This window comes from Saccopteryx bilineata, chromosome 7 (assembly GCF_036850765.1).
Source record: "Saccopteryx bilineata isolate mSacBil1 chromosome 7, mSacBil1_pri_phased_curated, whole genome shotgun sequence".
Taxonomy (NCBI): domain Eukaryota; kingdom Metazoa; phylum Chordata; class Mammalia; order Chiroptera; family Emballonuridae; genus Saccopteryx; species Saccopteryx bilineata.
This window is the reverse complement of record NC_089496.1, coordinates 76,564,499-76,578,135: the sequence shown is the minus strand read 5'-3', so window position 1 is coordinate 76,578,135 and position 13,637 is coordinate 76,564,499. Positions and strand designations below refer to the sequence as shown.

The 13,637-nt window shown below is 40.5% G+C and overlaps 1 protein-coding gene across 3 annotated transcripts in view; it reads right to left on the bottom strand.

The window, feature by feature from the left end:
* The window catches only part of BLM (BLM RecQ like helicase), a 125,834-nt gene that overhangs the window by 78,292 nt on the left and 33,905 nt on the right, over positions 1-13,637 (bottom strand). For 2 of the 3 annotated variants that reach the window (XM_066238694.1, XM_066238696.1), the window contains exons 5-8: positions 8,456-8,580; positions 3,687-3,819; positions 2,490-3,193; positions 228-419 (exon numbers count right to left, since the gene is read on the bottom strand). In XM_066238694.1, coding sequence (XP_066094791.1) covers positions 228-419; positions 2,490-3,193; positions 3,687-3,819; positions 8,456-8,580 — 1,154 coding nt within the window. The remainder of the gene's footprint in view (positions 1-227; positions 420-2,489; positions 3,194-3,686; positions 3,820-8,455; positions 8,581-13,637) is intronic. The other variant, XM_066238695.1, reaches the window with a different exon arrangement.

The window sequence follows — 13,637 nt, the reverse complement described above, 5'->3', positions numbered from 1 at the left end:
TCCATACAATGAATGATCTTTGAGTTGAAAATCTTAAAGGGCTATAAACGTTATCATGTCAACAATCAGAACAGAGGGTCTGAGGTAATACAACACAATGGCACGGGGGCTTCAGAGGCCCAGAAATGATAGAAACACTGTGTTGGTGTTCTTTTTATTTCTATTAAAGGGCTTTCGTTTCACATCTGCCAATGGATTCCTGCCAATTCATATCTAAAAATACATACCAGTAGGCATTAAGATAAAACAGTCTTCGCCAAGCAGTGCAGCATTGATCGCCTCTAGCTGATTAGTTCTAAAATTATGCAGGCCAAATTTTTTATGAAAAATCTTCATCATTTCTTTTGTATGAGAAAAGTTAAGACTTTGGAAATGCTTGTGTTTCGAATTTCTGGATGTTAAATTTTGTGCCGGCTGATCTAAAAAAAATAATCAGTGTTAAGAAAAATCAGTGCATTAATATCACAAGTCAGTTTCAGCACTTCCCCTCTGTCCTGCATAATCACTGGCTTACCTTTTTCCCTGCAGCAAATGCCTTCTTTAACCATTTACTGAATTTCTTCCCACACAAGTATCAAAGCCACCAGACTTCTTCCTACAGGCCAAAATCAAGTCTTTCCTTGATTTTTCTACAGCACTATAGCACTACTCAGGATTTACTCCCTCTTCTTTCTTGACTGACCTTCAAGACAACTGTGGATTTAAATCCCTTTCTTGGTTCCACTTTCGCCACCTGTCCCTTAAATTTGGGATTATTTTAGACCCTCGGAGCTGGGCTTTGGACATTCTTTTTTTGAAGTTTTCCTATCTTAAGCATCACCTACATGCACAGAAGGCCTAGATCTCTTTAAGACCTGACTGATCTGCTTCTAAGTTCCAGTCTTAGATGCATCTCTATTGTCTACAAGGCATTTTTATTTCTACCTGAATGACTTACCAACAGTGTAAGCTCAACAAGTCTTTTTTTTTTTTATTTCAGTGAGGGGGGGGGGCGGCATCCATTTATTGTTCCACTTAGTTGTGCTTTCATTGGCTGCTTCTGATATGTGCCCTGACCAAGGATCGATCCACAACCTTGTCGTTTAGGGACAATGCTCTAACTGACTGAGCTAACCAGCCAGGGTCATAAGCTCAACAAGTCCTGAGAAATAGTCCTCTTTAGCTTTTCTCCAAATATGCTTGTCTCTTGACTCCCCTATTTCTGATAATGGTGTCATAGTTTCCCAGTCACTGGGTCAGAGACCTGAGTCATCATCTTAGCTTCCTGATTCTCTTTCCACAATGTCATTCCCATCTGCCCCCTGCTCTCCATCTTTGTAGCCACAACTCTGGTTCAGCAGAGAACAAGAGGAACTCATGCCAGCTTTGGCAGTTACTCTAACTCAACCCCAACACTCAACTACCTCAAAGATAATTGCAAACCTCAAGTATGACACATTCTAACATGATACAAAAATAAATCCATAATGGTTGTTTTTAAAGGTCAACAGTGTAACTATATGAACAACCTCTGTGGTATTAAGTAATCAATAGTAAAAATAGAAGGCTGTACTTTATAAAATTTTGCACATCTAAACTTGTTTCCGCTAAAAAGAAAAAAGCACTTTGTGATGATTTTATATATGGTTGATACAAAGTTTCAAATTTGATCTTGGAATTTTCTCTGCAGCCTTTACAGTGGCTAATTTCACTCCTCCAAAAACTTCCCCTCCCAAACTGAGCTCCAAGAGGGCAGGACTATTTATACATTATTATTCACCTATTACCAGAACCTAGAGCAGAACATGCACACAGTGGGCACTCAATAAATATTTATTGGATGAATTAAAAGGATTCTAGGCCAAAAGAATTTGATTGATTTAAGGAATTTGACTTCATATCTTTCTTAGACTGCCCTATATTTTAATACTTTATAACATATTTCTCTAATTGACAAATTAATCAATTCTCAAAATCTACACACATTTTTAACATATAAATTCAGCTTTGCTTTTTGCCCATCCCCCAAATCATTAAAAACTTGGTCCTTGACAGCCCTGGCCAGGTAGCTCAGTTAATGAGAGCATCATCCTGATATGCCAAGGTTGAGGGTTTGATCCCCAGTCATGGCACATACAGAAATCAACTAAAGAATGCATAAGTAAGCAGAACAACAAATCGATGTTTCTGTCTCTCTCTCTCAAATCAATAAAACTAAAAAGAAAAACAAAACTTGGCCCTCATGAGATTGTTTTAGGGACTAAAAAAATGTTAATTTAAAGGCAAAGCATTTGTAATGACTTTAGAGTTTTACTACAATAGGTTATAATTACACATTTTATAAAACTACAGCTGCTAGAGACAAAAGAGCAAGTTGCTTTTGAAATTGTGATTTGTAATTCATATTAGAGAAATTTGCATAGAAACAATGTAGTTTTCAGGCAATGATAACTTACTAAGGTTTTTCTTACACAATTTCAATATAAGCGTTTAATTTACTTTAAACTTACCAGTGTAATTCTGAACTGACTCTGAGAAGTTTTTATTTTGAGCACTGGATGCTGCCACTGGAAGACAGTTTGTCTTGGCTGGAGAAATTCTTTCTGATACTGATTTAACTGGCCAACCTGCTTTAAGAGGTTGATAGGCAGCTGTAGAAGATTTGCTGGCTTCTAAGTTATGTATTATATTTTCCCACTCGTCGTCATCATCTAAGTCATTTATGTCAAAATTATCAATCTCACAGGAAGCCTGGATTTCTCTTTCGAAGTCATCTATTGAAGCAGTATGTTTATTCTGATCTTTCACAGCAGTGCTTGTAAGAACATTTCCTGGGAAATGAGAGCTTTCATTTCTGTTTTCTATCCTTGGTGTTTCAGCCCAGTTGCTATTTACAAAGGACTTCTGTAAATGGGAATTGAATAATGGTCTTTCAAAGAGATTCTTCTTGGTGGCTGAGAATCCTGTCTTTTCTGGGGTAATAGTCACTAAAGAGTCCCCAGAAAAAATGGAATATGAAGGAATGGGTGGAAAATTTAACTCCTTATCAGAATTCTCTGTGGGACAAGAATCACCCTTTGCAAATGCACAAGGCAAGGAAAGAGATGCCATATCCTCCATGGGGTTACCGAGTGCACCAGGCCTGCACCTCCACAGTGAGCCAAGAACACTGGCATCACTTGGTTTAAAATCTGCTTCAGCTAGGAGTTTCCTTCTGGAGAGAAAACACACAATACCGTATTAAGTATGAGCACTCTACCATGGTAGGCCAAACAAGCATATCTTCCTCCCGCCCTCCCTCCACCCCTTCTTTCTTTCTTTTCCTTCCTCCCTCCCTATCTTCCCTTTTTCCTTCCTCCCTTCTAATTTTCTTTCTTTCCTTCCTTACTTCCTCCCTCCCTCCCTTCCTTCCTTATTCCCTCCCTCCCTCCTCCGTTCCCTCCCTCCTTCCTTGTATTATCTTTCTTTCTTTGTATTATCTTACAAGTATATCTTTAGTTATCATCCCAAGTTGCAGCAAAACACATCCTCTTTTTTATAATTTCAAAATTTTGCACACAAATACAAAAGAAACAGGCAAAGTAAAGAAATTTAAAAAGTAGTGACAATTTATCCTATTCCACATGTCTAAAAGTTTGTCCTATATGTTTCTGACAGAGTGGTGGAAATGCAGTCAGATAATTCCAGAGAAAGAAAAATCAAGATACCTTCTGTCCCTCTGCTGAAGCAGGTCATTCCCACAATCCAAAGCTTTCAGGTCAATTTCAGGAATAGTATCAACTAAGTTACAGATGTGGTCCATCACTCGAATAAGCTGCTGCTGTAAACTTATCTGTCTGGCTATAAAGTAATTCTGATGTTAATATTTTTGCTTGAAAACAGGTACGACAAGATTTTCAAAGTTGCCCTTGCCAGGTAGCTCAATTGGTTAGAGTATTGTCCTGATACACCAAGGTTGCAAGTTTGATCCTTGGTCAGGGCACATACAAGAAACAACCAATGAAGGTATAAATAAGTGGGAAAATGAATGGATGTTTCTCTCTCTCATTCTCTCCCTCTCAATCAATAAATAGCATTAAAAAAAAGATTTTCAAAATCATGCATGTAAAATCTGAAGTAGTTTACAAACAAGGTTATAAACAACCTTCTAGTACTGCATTATCTGCTTGTGAAATAATTTGAAATCAAACTATCCCTATTCTATATCATAAGAGCTTTTAACTATCTTATTTAATTTCATGTTAATTTTTAATATTTCTCTTAAAAAAGGTCATTGGAAAATGGGAAGTTTTATAATTTATAATGGTACCTTGAGATACGAACAGACCAACATACAAATTTTTAAGATACGAGCTGCGACACAATCCATATTTTTGTTCGAGATCCGAGCAAAATTCCAAGATACGAGTTGTGATTCGAGAAGCTGTCGCTAGTTGGCACATTGAAACACAGGTCCAGCATTGGCAGTTTGATATAAGAGTTTACTGACTTACAAGCTCTCGCTTACAGAATGAATTAAATTCGCATCTCAAGGTATCACTGTATTACAATTTTTGACTAACTTCAGGTATAAATTTCACCATGCCCACTCAAAGTATATATAAAGGGCTGCACAGGTAAGGACATCTCTCCCTACCCCTACCCCCATCCTCACGATTGTTCTGGTCTGCCTGGCATCCAGACTTCCTTCCTTCTTTTCTTTTAATTTTTTTCATTTTTCTTAAGTGAGAAGTGGGGAGGCAGAGTAACAGACTCCCGCATGCACCCCGACCGAGATCACCGAGCAAGCCTCCTACCAGGCGATGTTCTGCCCATATATTGGGGCCTATTGCTCTATCCCTCAGCAACTGAGCTATTTTAGCATCTGAGGCAAGGCCATGGAGCCATCCTCAGAGCCTGGGGCCAACTTGTTCCAACCAAGCCATGGCTGCGGGAGGGGAAGAGACACAGAGAGAGAGAAGGGAGAGAGGGAGGGGTGGATAAGCAGATGGTTGCTTCTCCTGTGTGCCCTGACCAAAAATTGAACCCAGGACGTCCATATGCTGGGCCAACACTCTACCACTGTGCCAATCAGCCAGGCCCACGTTTCCTTTCAATGGTAACAGCATAGCACCCAGACATTCTTTTTGGAGACCACCTTTACCCCACTCCCTCAGTGGGCACCTGATATAAGGTAGCTCAGTGAGAATCAGGTCAAGTGTTCTGGCTGGCTGCAAAAGACCTCTCTTTTCAACAAGCTGGACAGGCTGCTGGTGGCCCTCTTGTGCTACCACTTAGGAAAATACAGTTTGGAAATAAGACCAATACAAGGGAAAGCAGAAAACAGAGTTAGAAAGAAATGGAGGATTGAGATGGAAAGATAGAACAGGGGAGAGAGAAGGCAGTTATGTGAGAAATTCCTGATAACAGTGTTTGGATATCTGAATCTAGCCAGACCACTCCACAGTTTTGTTTAACCCAAGTAACTAAGAAATGGAATGTCAAAGGAGGCAAGGCTTTAGATGAAGGTAACAAATGGGTTAGGGAAGCAAGTAATATGCCTACTCCACCCCTAGGGCCAAAGGATACAGGAGACACAAGCAGTACAGGGGGCTGCAGAGGAAAACAGTACTCTCAGGAGAGAATCAGAGAAATAAAGAGAAGAGAATGTTCAGAGAAGAAAATGAGGCCACTGGGAAATTGCTGACCAAGCACAGTCAGTTGAAGGGTCTAAAGGGCAGAAAGGAGTGGAAGAAAGAACAGATAAGGGTGTGTAGAACAATGTGGGAACAAACATCAGTGTGAGAATGAGTTGGGAAATGTGGATTCTTACTAGTGACTGATGTAATAGGAACATAAGGTACGACATGGTAAAAGTGGAGTTGCCAAATTCCTACTTCACTTCTCTTTTCTCTGCAAGGAGAATGGGCATGAGATGGGAGAGAGAATAAATGGTCTGAAGGAAATGAAAGCCAAGACAGGCTCAGAGAGAGATACAGGTATTGGAAAGGAGCTCAAGTCTCCTTGTCTAGAAAGATTACACTTTAGAATACAAAGGAAACCTGCAACAGGATTTTGATATTTGAGGCACCTAGTGAATAACAGAGTGAATGGAAGAGTGAAGACAGGCAAACATTGTTCTAATTTTCAAAAAAGTGTTAAGTGAATGCCAAAAGCTACAGGTTGGTGATCTTGATGTTAATTCAAGGCAAATTCTAGAACATATTATCAAATGGCTGCTTTGTGAGCTCAAAGAAGTAGAGGAAACAATTACAGAGTTAGCAAGAGTTCATGAAAATAAACCAGCCACTTTAATGTACTATGTCTTTGAAAGGATTCCTAGACTGGCAGATAACAATAGCTACCATTTACTGAAGGCCTACAGTGCACTAGGCACTTCACCTTGAATCTTGACAACTACTCAGCAAGTTAAATACTACTATATTATTCTCCCCGTTTTATAGAAGAAACTGAGGACCAGAAAAGCTTAACTAATTTGCCATAGCCAGGAGTAGGAGACAGGCTTGTATTCCAGGTCTGTATCACTGTAGAGCCAATGTACCACCCATTCTCTCTTGCTGTCTCAGACCTTGAACTCTGGAGTCATATGACCAAGACTTTTGCATCCCTGTGGACAAGGGAGAGAAACATGATCCGAAAGTAGATTTTTAACTAGTTGATAAGTGGTGATGAATGGACTGATGTCAGCTGAGACGGTGACCTCTAACAACATTCTATAGGACCCTGTCCTTGACCCTGTCCTAGCCAACCATTTTGAAACTTAAATGATGCAGAAACATTACAGTGCAGAGCCCATCAGTATAAACTCAAGAGCCTCAAAACTTCTGGGTTCAAAGCCTAGTTCTGCTCTGTCTAATTCTATGGGCTCGTGTCATTAGCTACATTACTTAATTCTATTGCATCTGTTTCCTTATTTATAAAATGGGAATAACAGAAACTCCTTAAAGGCCATTGCAAGGATTATATTAGTTAATGTTGTAATGCTTTTAATAAACAGAAATTTGGAGCAAACAGAAATAACACACAGAGACCACTATGCATGTATAAATGTACAGCATACATCAAACAAGAATAAAATGTGTACAGAAATTCAGAGAACAAAAAGAGCTCTTGGAAATTGATTTGATAAAAATTAAAAATTTCATAGAACAGTTAAAGATAAAATTGATGAAATTTCCCAGAAAGCAGAGAAGAAGCAAGAGATGTAAAACAGAAAGATAATTAACATCCAAAAAATATGATTTCCAGGAAGAATGAAAGAGAAAAGACAAGAAAGGAAATACCAAAAAAACTTCCAGAATAAAAGGACACAAATTTCTACACCAAAAGTTTCTGGGAAATAGAAATTAGAAGTGAAAAAGGAGATTATTTTTCAGTTTTACAATGCTATTGGATTATTCATACTCAATACTTAATAGAAAAATTTTTAAACAAATTAAGAAACAGGCCCTGGCCAGTTGGCTCAGTGGTAGAGCGTCGGCCTGGCGTGCAGGAGTCCCGGGTTCGATTCCCGGCCAGAGCACACAGGAGAAGCGCCCATCTGCTTCTCCATCCCTCCCCCTCTCCTTCCTCTCTGTCTCTCTCTTCCCCTCCCGCAGCCAAGGCTCCACTGGAGCAAAGTTGGCCCACGCGCTAGAGTGGCTCTGGTTGCAACAGAGCAACGCCTCAGATGGGCGGAGCATCGCCCCCTGGTGGGCCTGCCGGGTGGATCCTGGTTGGGTGCATGCGGGAGTCTGTCTGACTGTTTCCCCGTTTCCAACTTCAGAAAAATAAAAAATAAAAAAAAATTAAGAAACAAATCATGCTTGACAGGTGGTGCTGCAGTGGATAGAGCATCCATCTGTGATGCTGAGGTCCTGGTTCGAAATCTGAGATCGCCACCTTGAGTGCGGGATCCTCAACATGATCCTAAGGCCACTTGCTTGTCTCCCCCAAAATCAAGGCACGTATGAGAAGCAATCAATGAACAGCTAAAGTGATGCTACTATGAACTGATGTTTCTCATATTTCTCCTCACTCTCTCTCCTTTCCTGTCACTCTCTAAAAAAAAAGAAAGAAAAGAAAGAAAAAGAAATCCAACAAAAAGGAGATTAAATTTTAAGATCCAAACCCAGGGTCCATACAAGGAGAACAAGGAGGATGTCTAGAAACCAATATCTATAAAGAAGAGTTAAAAGACCTAATAATATTATTTCACAAGGATTAATTTATAAGAAAGCAAATTTTGGTTCAAAATAAATAATTTTCTAACAAGCAGCATTTTCAAAATATAGATTAAATTACCTTGTGAGAACATGAGTTCACAGTTGTTCAAATAAATGCTAACTAACCAATGAATGGCGATGACTCTATATTAGGACAAAAGGAACTATAAATTTGCCATCTTTTACTATACAGTCATGAGTAAATATATAATTTTACTTGGTTTTCAGAAGTAAGTAGTTAAAATATGATATGTCTAAAATACTTTTTGTACCATTACAGTCTGTGCTAGTTTCTTGGTTAGATTGCTGGGTAGGCATTTTCTCAGGTTTTGACAAATCCTCTCGTGTACTGAGATCATCCTTCTTTCTGTCACAGATGTCAAGGTCCTTTAACATACTACAAATTAAAAAATATACAATCAATCAAAGTATAGAATAGCTCAAATGCATAAATTTTCTTCTAATATTTCTCCACAACTGGTCAGACAATATAACAGAAAGAAAAACATATTTTTATATCTTCTCTATTCTAAAACCACTTTTACTGGCCCTCAAAGTCTTCTGGCCCAAGAAACCTTTCCAATTATATCTCCAATTATGTCCTTTCAATAATCCCAGGCTCTCTGCCTGACCAGATGGTGGCGCAGTGGATAGAGCGTAAGACCCAGGTTCGAGACCCCGAGGTCGCCAGCTTGAGCGCAGGCTCATCTGGTTTGAGCAAAAGCTCACCAGCTTGGACCCAAGGTCGCTGGCTCAAGCAAGGGGTTACTCGGTCTGCTGAAGGCCCATGGTCAAGGCACATATGAGAAAGCAATCAATGAACAACAAAGGTGTTGCAACATGCAACGAAAAACTAATGATTGATGCTTCTCATCTCTCCATTCCTGTCTGTCTGTCCTTGTCTATCCCTCACTCTGACTCTCTGTCTCTGTAAAAAAGTAACAATAATAAAATTAAATTAAAAATTGAAAAAAATAATCCCAGGCTCCAATCACAGTGCATCACTTATATTCTTCACATAAGCCCTGAATTGTCTACTTCAGAAATTCTGCCTCTGCTCTTTTCTCAAGATTGAAAATCCATTCCAATCTCTTCTTACCCAAATTATACCTGTTCTTAATCTAGGCCTAACCCAAACGTGGCTTCTCTAATTTCTCCAGCAGGTTATTAACATCTCTCTCTTCTGAATTTCCAAAACATTTTATCCACACTTCTCTTACACCAACATGTATATGTGTGCATCTGTATATATAACTAACTTACACTGACTAACTTATACTGATCATACAAAAATATATTAATACTAGATATAAAAATATTTAATTTTTTAAAGATTTTATTTATTCATTTTAGGGGAGGGAGAGGGGAAAGGGGAAAGAGAAGGAAGCATCAACTCCCATATGTGCCTTGACTAGGCAAGCTTAGAGTTTCGAACTGGTGATCTCACTGTTCTAGGTTGACGCTGTATCCACTGAGGTACCACAGGTCAGGCCAAAAATATTTTAAAAGTAACAAGCTTGACTGGTAGTGGCTCAGTGGATACAGCATCAACCTGGGATGCTGAGGTCTTGATTTAAAACCCCAAGGTCACTGGCTTGTCTAGAGCCCTCCTCCCATCAAGGCACGTATGAGAAGCAATCAATGAACAACTAAAGTGAAACTACAAGTTGATGCTTATCATCTCTCTCTCTCTCCAAAAAGAACAAGTAAAAAATTAGTACTAATTCATAAAGAGAGGGTACTGTGGTAACCCAAAGATAATACTTTCTAAAACTTGATAGGCTTTGCAAATGAATTAAACAGGAGGAAACATTAAAAGATGAATATGAGAAGTGATAGGTTATGAAGAAGAGATAAAAAGACATTCTATTCATTTGACATTCAAGAATCAACTGTACTTTTCTAAAACAGGATTTTGGAACGTAATCTTATAATTAAATCAAACAGTGATGAATAAAACAATATTTTATAAAATGATAATATAATTAAAGAAAGGGCCTTACATTTTTAGCAGTTTTTTCAATTTGTCTCATTAGGCTCATTAGTGTTTAGGATTATTATAAGGGCATAACTAGCAATAAAGATGAAAGGTGAATTGGGGCCTGAAGATGGAGGATTTTGGGCTCCGGCTGGTTGGCTTAATGGTAGAGTGTTGGCCCAGTGTATGGATGTCCTGGGTTTGATTTCCAGTCAGGCACACAGGAGAAGTGACCATTTGCTTCTCCACCTCCCACAGCCATGGCTCTATTGGTTCAGGCACATTGGCTACAGGCATGAAGGATGGCTCCATGGAGCCTCTGCCTTAGATGCCAAAAGAAATAGCTCAGTTTTAAGCATAGCTCCAGATGGGCAGAGCATCAGCCTCATATGGGGGTTGCCAAATGGATCCTGGTCAGGGCACAGGTGGGACTCTGACTCTCTATTTCCCTTTTCTCACTTGGAAAAGGGAAAAAAAAGGATTTTGAGAGCCAGCTAAAGAGATTTAGAAATATAAGGAGCTATAAAAACATGTTTTTTTCTTCTGTTATATATTACTTGACCATTATACTTCTGAAATTAATTCAGAAGTCATAACATTTTAAAACAAAACAAAGCAGCCTAACCTGTGGTGGCACAGTAGATAAATCATTGACCTGAAATGCTAAAGTCACTGGTTCTAATCCCAGAGCTTTCCGGGTAAAGGCACACATGAGAAGCAACTACTATGAGTTGATGCTTCTTGCTCTTCCTACTCCCCCTTTCCCTCTCTAAAATCAATAAATAAAATCTTTGAAAAACAAAACAAAGCATTTTAAAACAAAATAAGGCCCTGGCCGGTTGGCTCAGCGGTAGAGCGTCGGCCTAGCGTGCGGAGGACCCGGGTTCGATTCCCGGCCAGGGCACACAGGAGAAGCACCCATTTGCTTCTCCACCCCTCCCACGCCTTCCTCTCTGTCTCTCTCTTCCCCTCCCGCAGCCAAGGCTCCACTGGAGCAAGGATGGCCCGGGCGCTGGGGATGGCTCTGTGGCCTCTGCCTCAGGCACTAGAGTGGCTCTGGTCGCAACATGGCGACACCCAGGATGGGCAGAGCATCGCCCCCTGGTGGGCAGAGCGTCGCCCCATGGTGGGCGTGCCGGGTGGATCCCGGTCGGGCGCATGCGGGAGTCTGTCTGACTGTCTCTCCCTGTTTCCAGCTTCAGAAAAATACAAAAAAAAAAATAATAATAAATAAATAAAATAAAATTTAAGTGTACTCTGTACTTAAAGCATCATTTGTGAAAATTCTATTTATTTTATAATATATATACAAATAATATATGAGGCTGCAAGGGAGAATATATAAAGAATCTACCTTGGAAAAAAAACACATTTTCTTCCCTGGCCAGTTGGATCAGAGGTAGAGCATTCTAGAAGTCCTGAATTCAATTCCCAGCCAGGGCACACAGGAGAAGCACCCATCTGCTTCTCCACCTTTCTCCTTCTCCTTTCTCTCTATCTATCTCTTGCCCTCCCATAACCAAGACTCCATTGGGGCAAAGTTGGCCCAGGCGCTGAGGATGGCTCTATGGCCTCTGCCTCAGGCACTAGAATGGTTTTGGTCGCAATGCAGCAACAGCCCATTTAGGCTGAAGGCCAAGCATCACCCCCTAGTGGGCATGCCTGGTGGATCCCAGTCAGGCGTGTGCAGGAGTCTGTCTCTCTGCCTACCCCCTTATCACTTCAGAAAAAATTTTAAAATAAATAAAAAAAAGAATAAAAAATATTTTCCAAGTGCTGAAGACCTAGTGAGGTAAAGTTAATTACGGTATGACAACTCAATATATTATATAGTCATAATGGAATAAAAATAAAGACTACAGCCTGAACAGGCGGTGGCGCAGTGGATAGAGCGTTGGACTGGGATGTGGAAGGACCCAGGTTCGAGACCCCAGGGTTGCCAGCTTGAGTGCGGGCTCATCCGGCTTGAGCAAAAAGCTCAGTAGCATGGACCCAAGGTCACTGACTCGAGCGGGGGGGTTACTCAGTCTGCTGAATGCCCGCGGTCATGGCACATATGAGAAAGCAATCAATGAACAACTAAGGTGTCACAACGAAAAACTGATAATTGATGCTTCTCATCTCTCTCCGTTCCTGTCTGTCTGTCCCTATCTATCCCTCTATCTGGATCTCTCTCTGTCCCTGTAAGAAAAAAAATTAAATAAATAAAAAATAAAGACTATATAGCATAGGGAAAATGTTTTAGGCCTGGCTAGATGGCTCAGTGGTACAGCATCCACCCAGCATGGGAAAGTCCTGAATTTTATTCCTGGTCAGGGCACACAGGAGAAGCCCCCATCTGCTTCTCCATCCCTCCCCTTCTTTCTTCTCTCTCTCTCTCTCTTTCCCTCCTGCAGCCATGGCTCAACTGGAGCAAGTTGGCCCTAGGCACTGAGGATGGCTCCATGGCCTCAGCCTCAGGTGCTCAGAGCTTGGTTACTAAGCAACAGAGCAAGGCCCCAGATGGGCAGAGCCTCACCCCCTAGTGGTCTTGCTGGGGTGGATCCTGGGGGCGTATGTGGGAGTCTGTCTCTGCCCCCACTTCTCTCACTGAATTAAAAAAAATTGTTTTAAAAATAATACTAAGAGAACCTGACCAGGCGGTGGCGCAGTGGATAAAGCATCGGACTGGGATGCCGAGGACCCAGGTTCGAGACCCCGAGGTCACCAGCTTGAGCGTGGGTTCATCTGGTTTGAGAAAATAGCTCACCAGCTTGGACCCAAGATCGCTGGCTTGAGCAAGGGGTTACTCGGTCTGCTGAAGGCCCGCGGTCAAGGTACATATGAGAAAGCAGTCAATGAAAAACTAAGGTGTCGCAATGCGCAACGAAAAACTAATGATTGATGCTTCTCATCTCTCTCCGTTCCTGTCTGTCTATCCCTGTCTATCCCTCTCTCTGTCTCTGTAAAAAATAAAAAAAATAATACTAAGAGGAAAGAATAATACAAATTATAGTTATATGCTCATTACAGCAATGCAAAAATCAAACACGTAGCAGAGAATCAAAATCAAACATGGATAAAGAAAATGCTTGCTTTGTTAGGACATTGAGACTATAAGAATCCTGTTAAAGTGGTTACAGTGTTATTTGTGCAATACACACTAAAAAAAATTAAACTATAAAAAAGTCAGGAAATAGCACTACACTGAATCTTAGTTCATTTGCCATTAATTCCATATCCTGGGCCATCCCCTGCTCCTCCTTGGGCCTCAGCTGCTTCACCTGCTAAATGATGATGCTGATTGAGAATCCAGATTCTACATGAACTTCTGCTCAGTTTTTTACTTTGTGCAATTCTGTCTGAATTTCTATCGGAAAGGAGAGGGAAGGCTAGCCACTACACTTTTTAGTTTTGTCATCAAACGGTAATCATGCTTCAACCCTTCCTGCCCCTTCAAACATCCCAACACACCTGTTAAAACATAAACCAAGAGA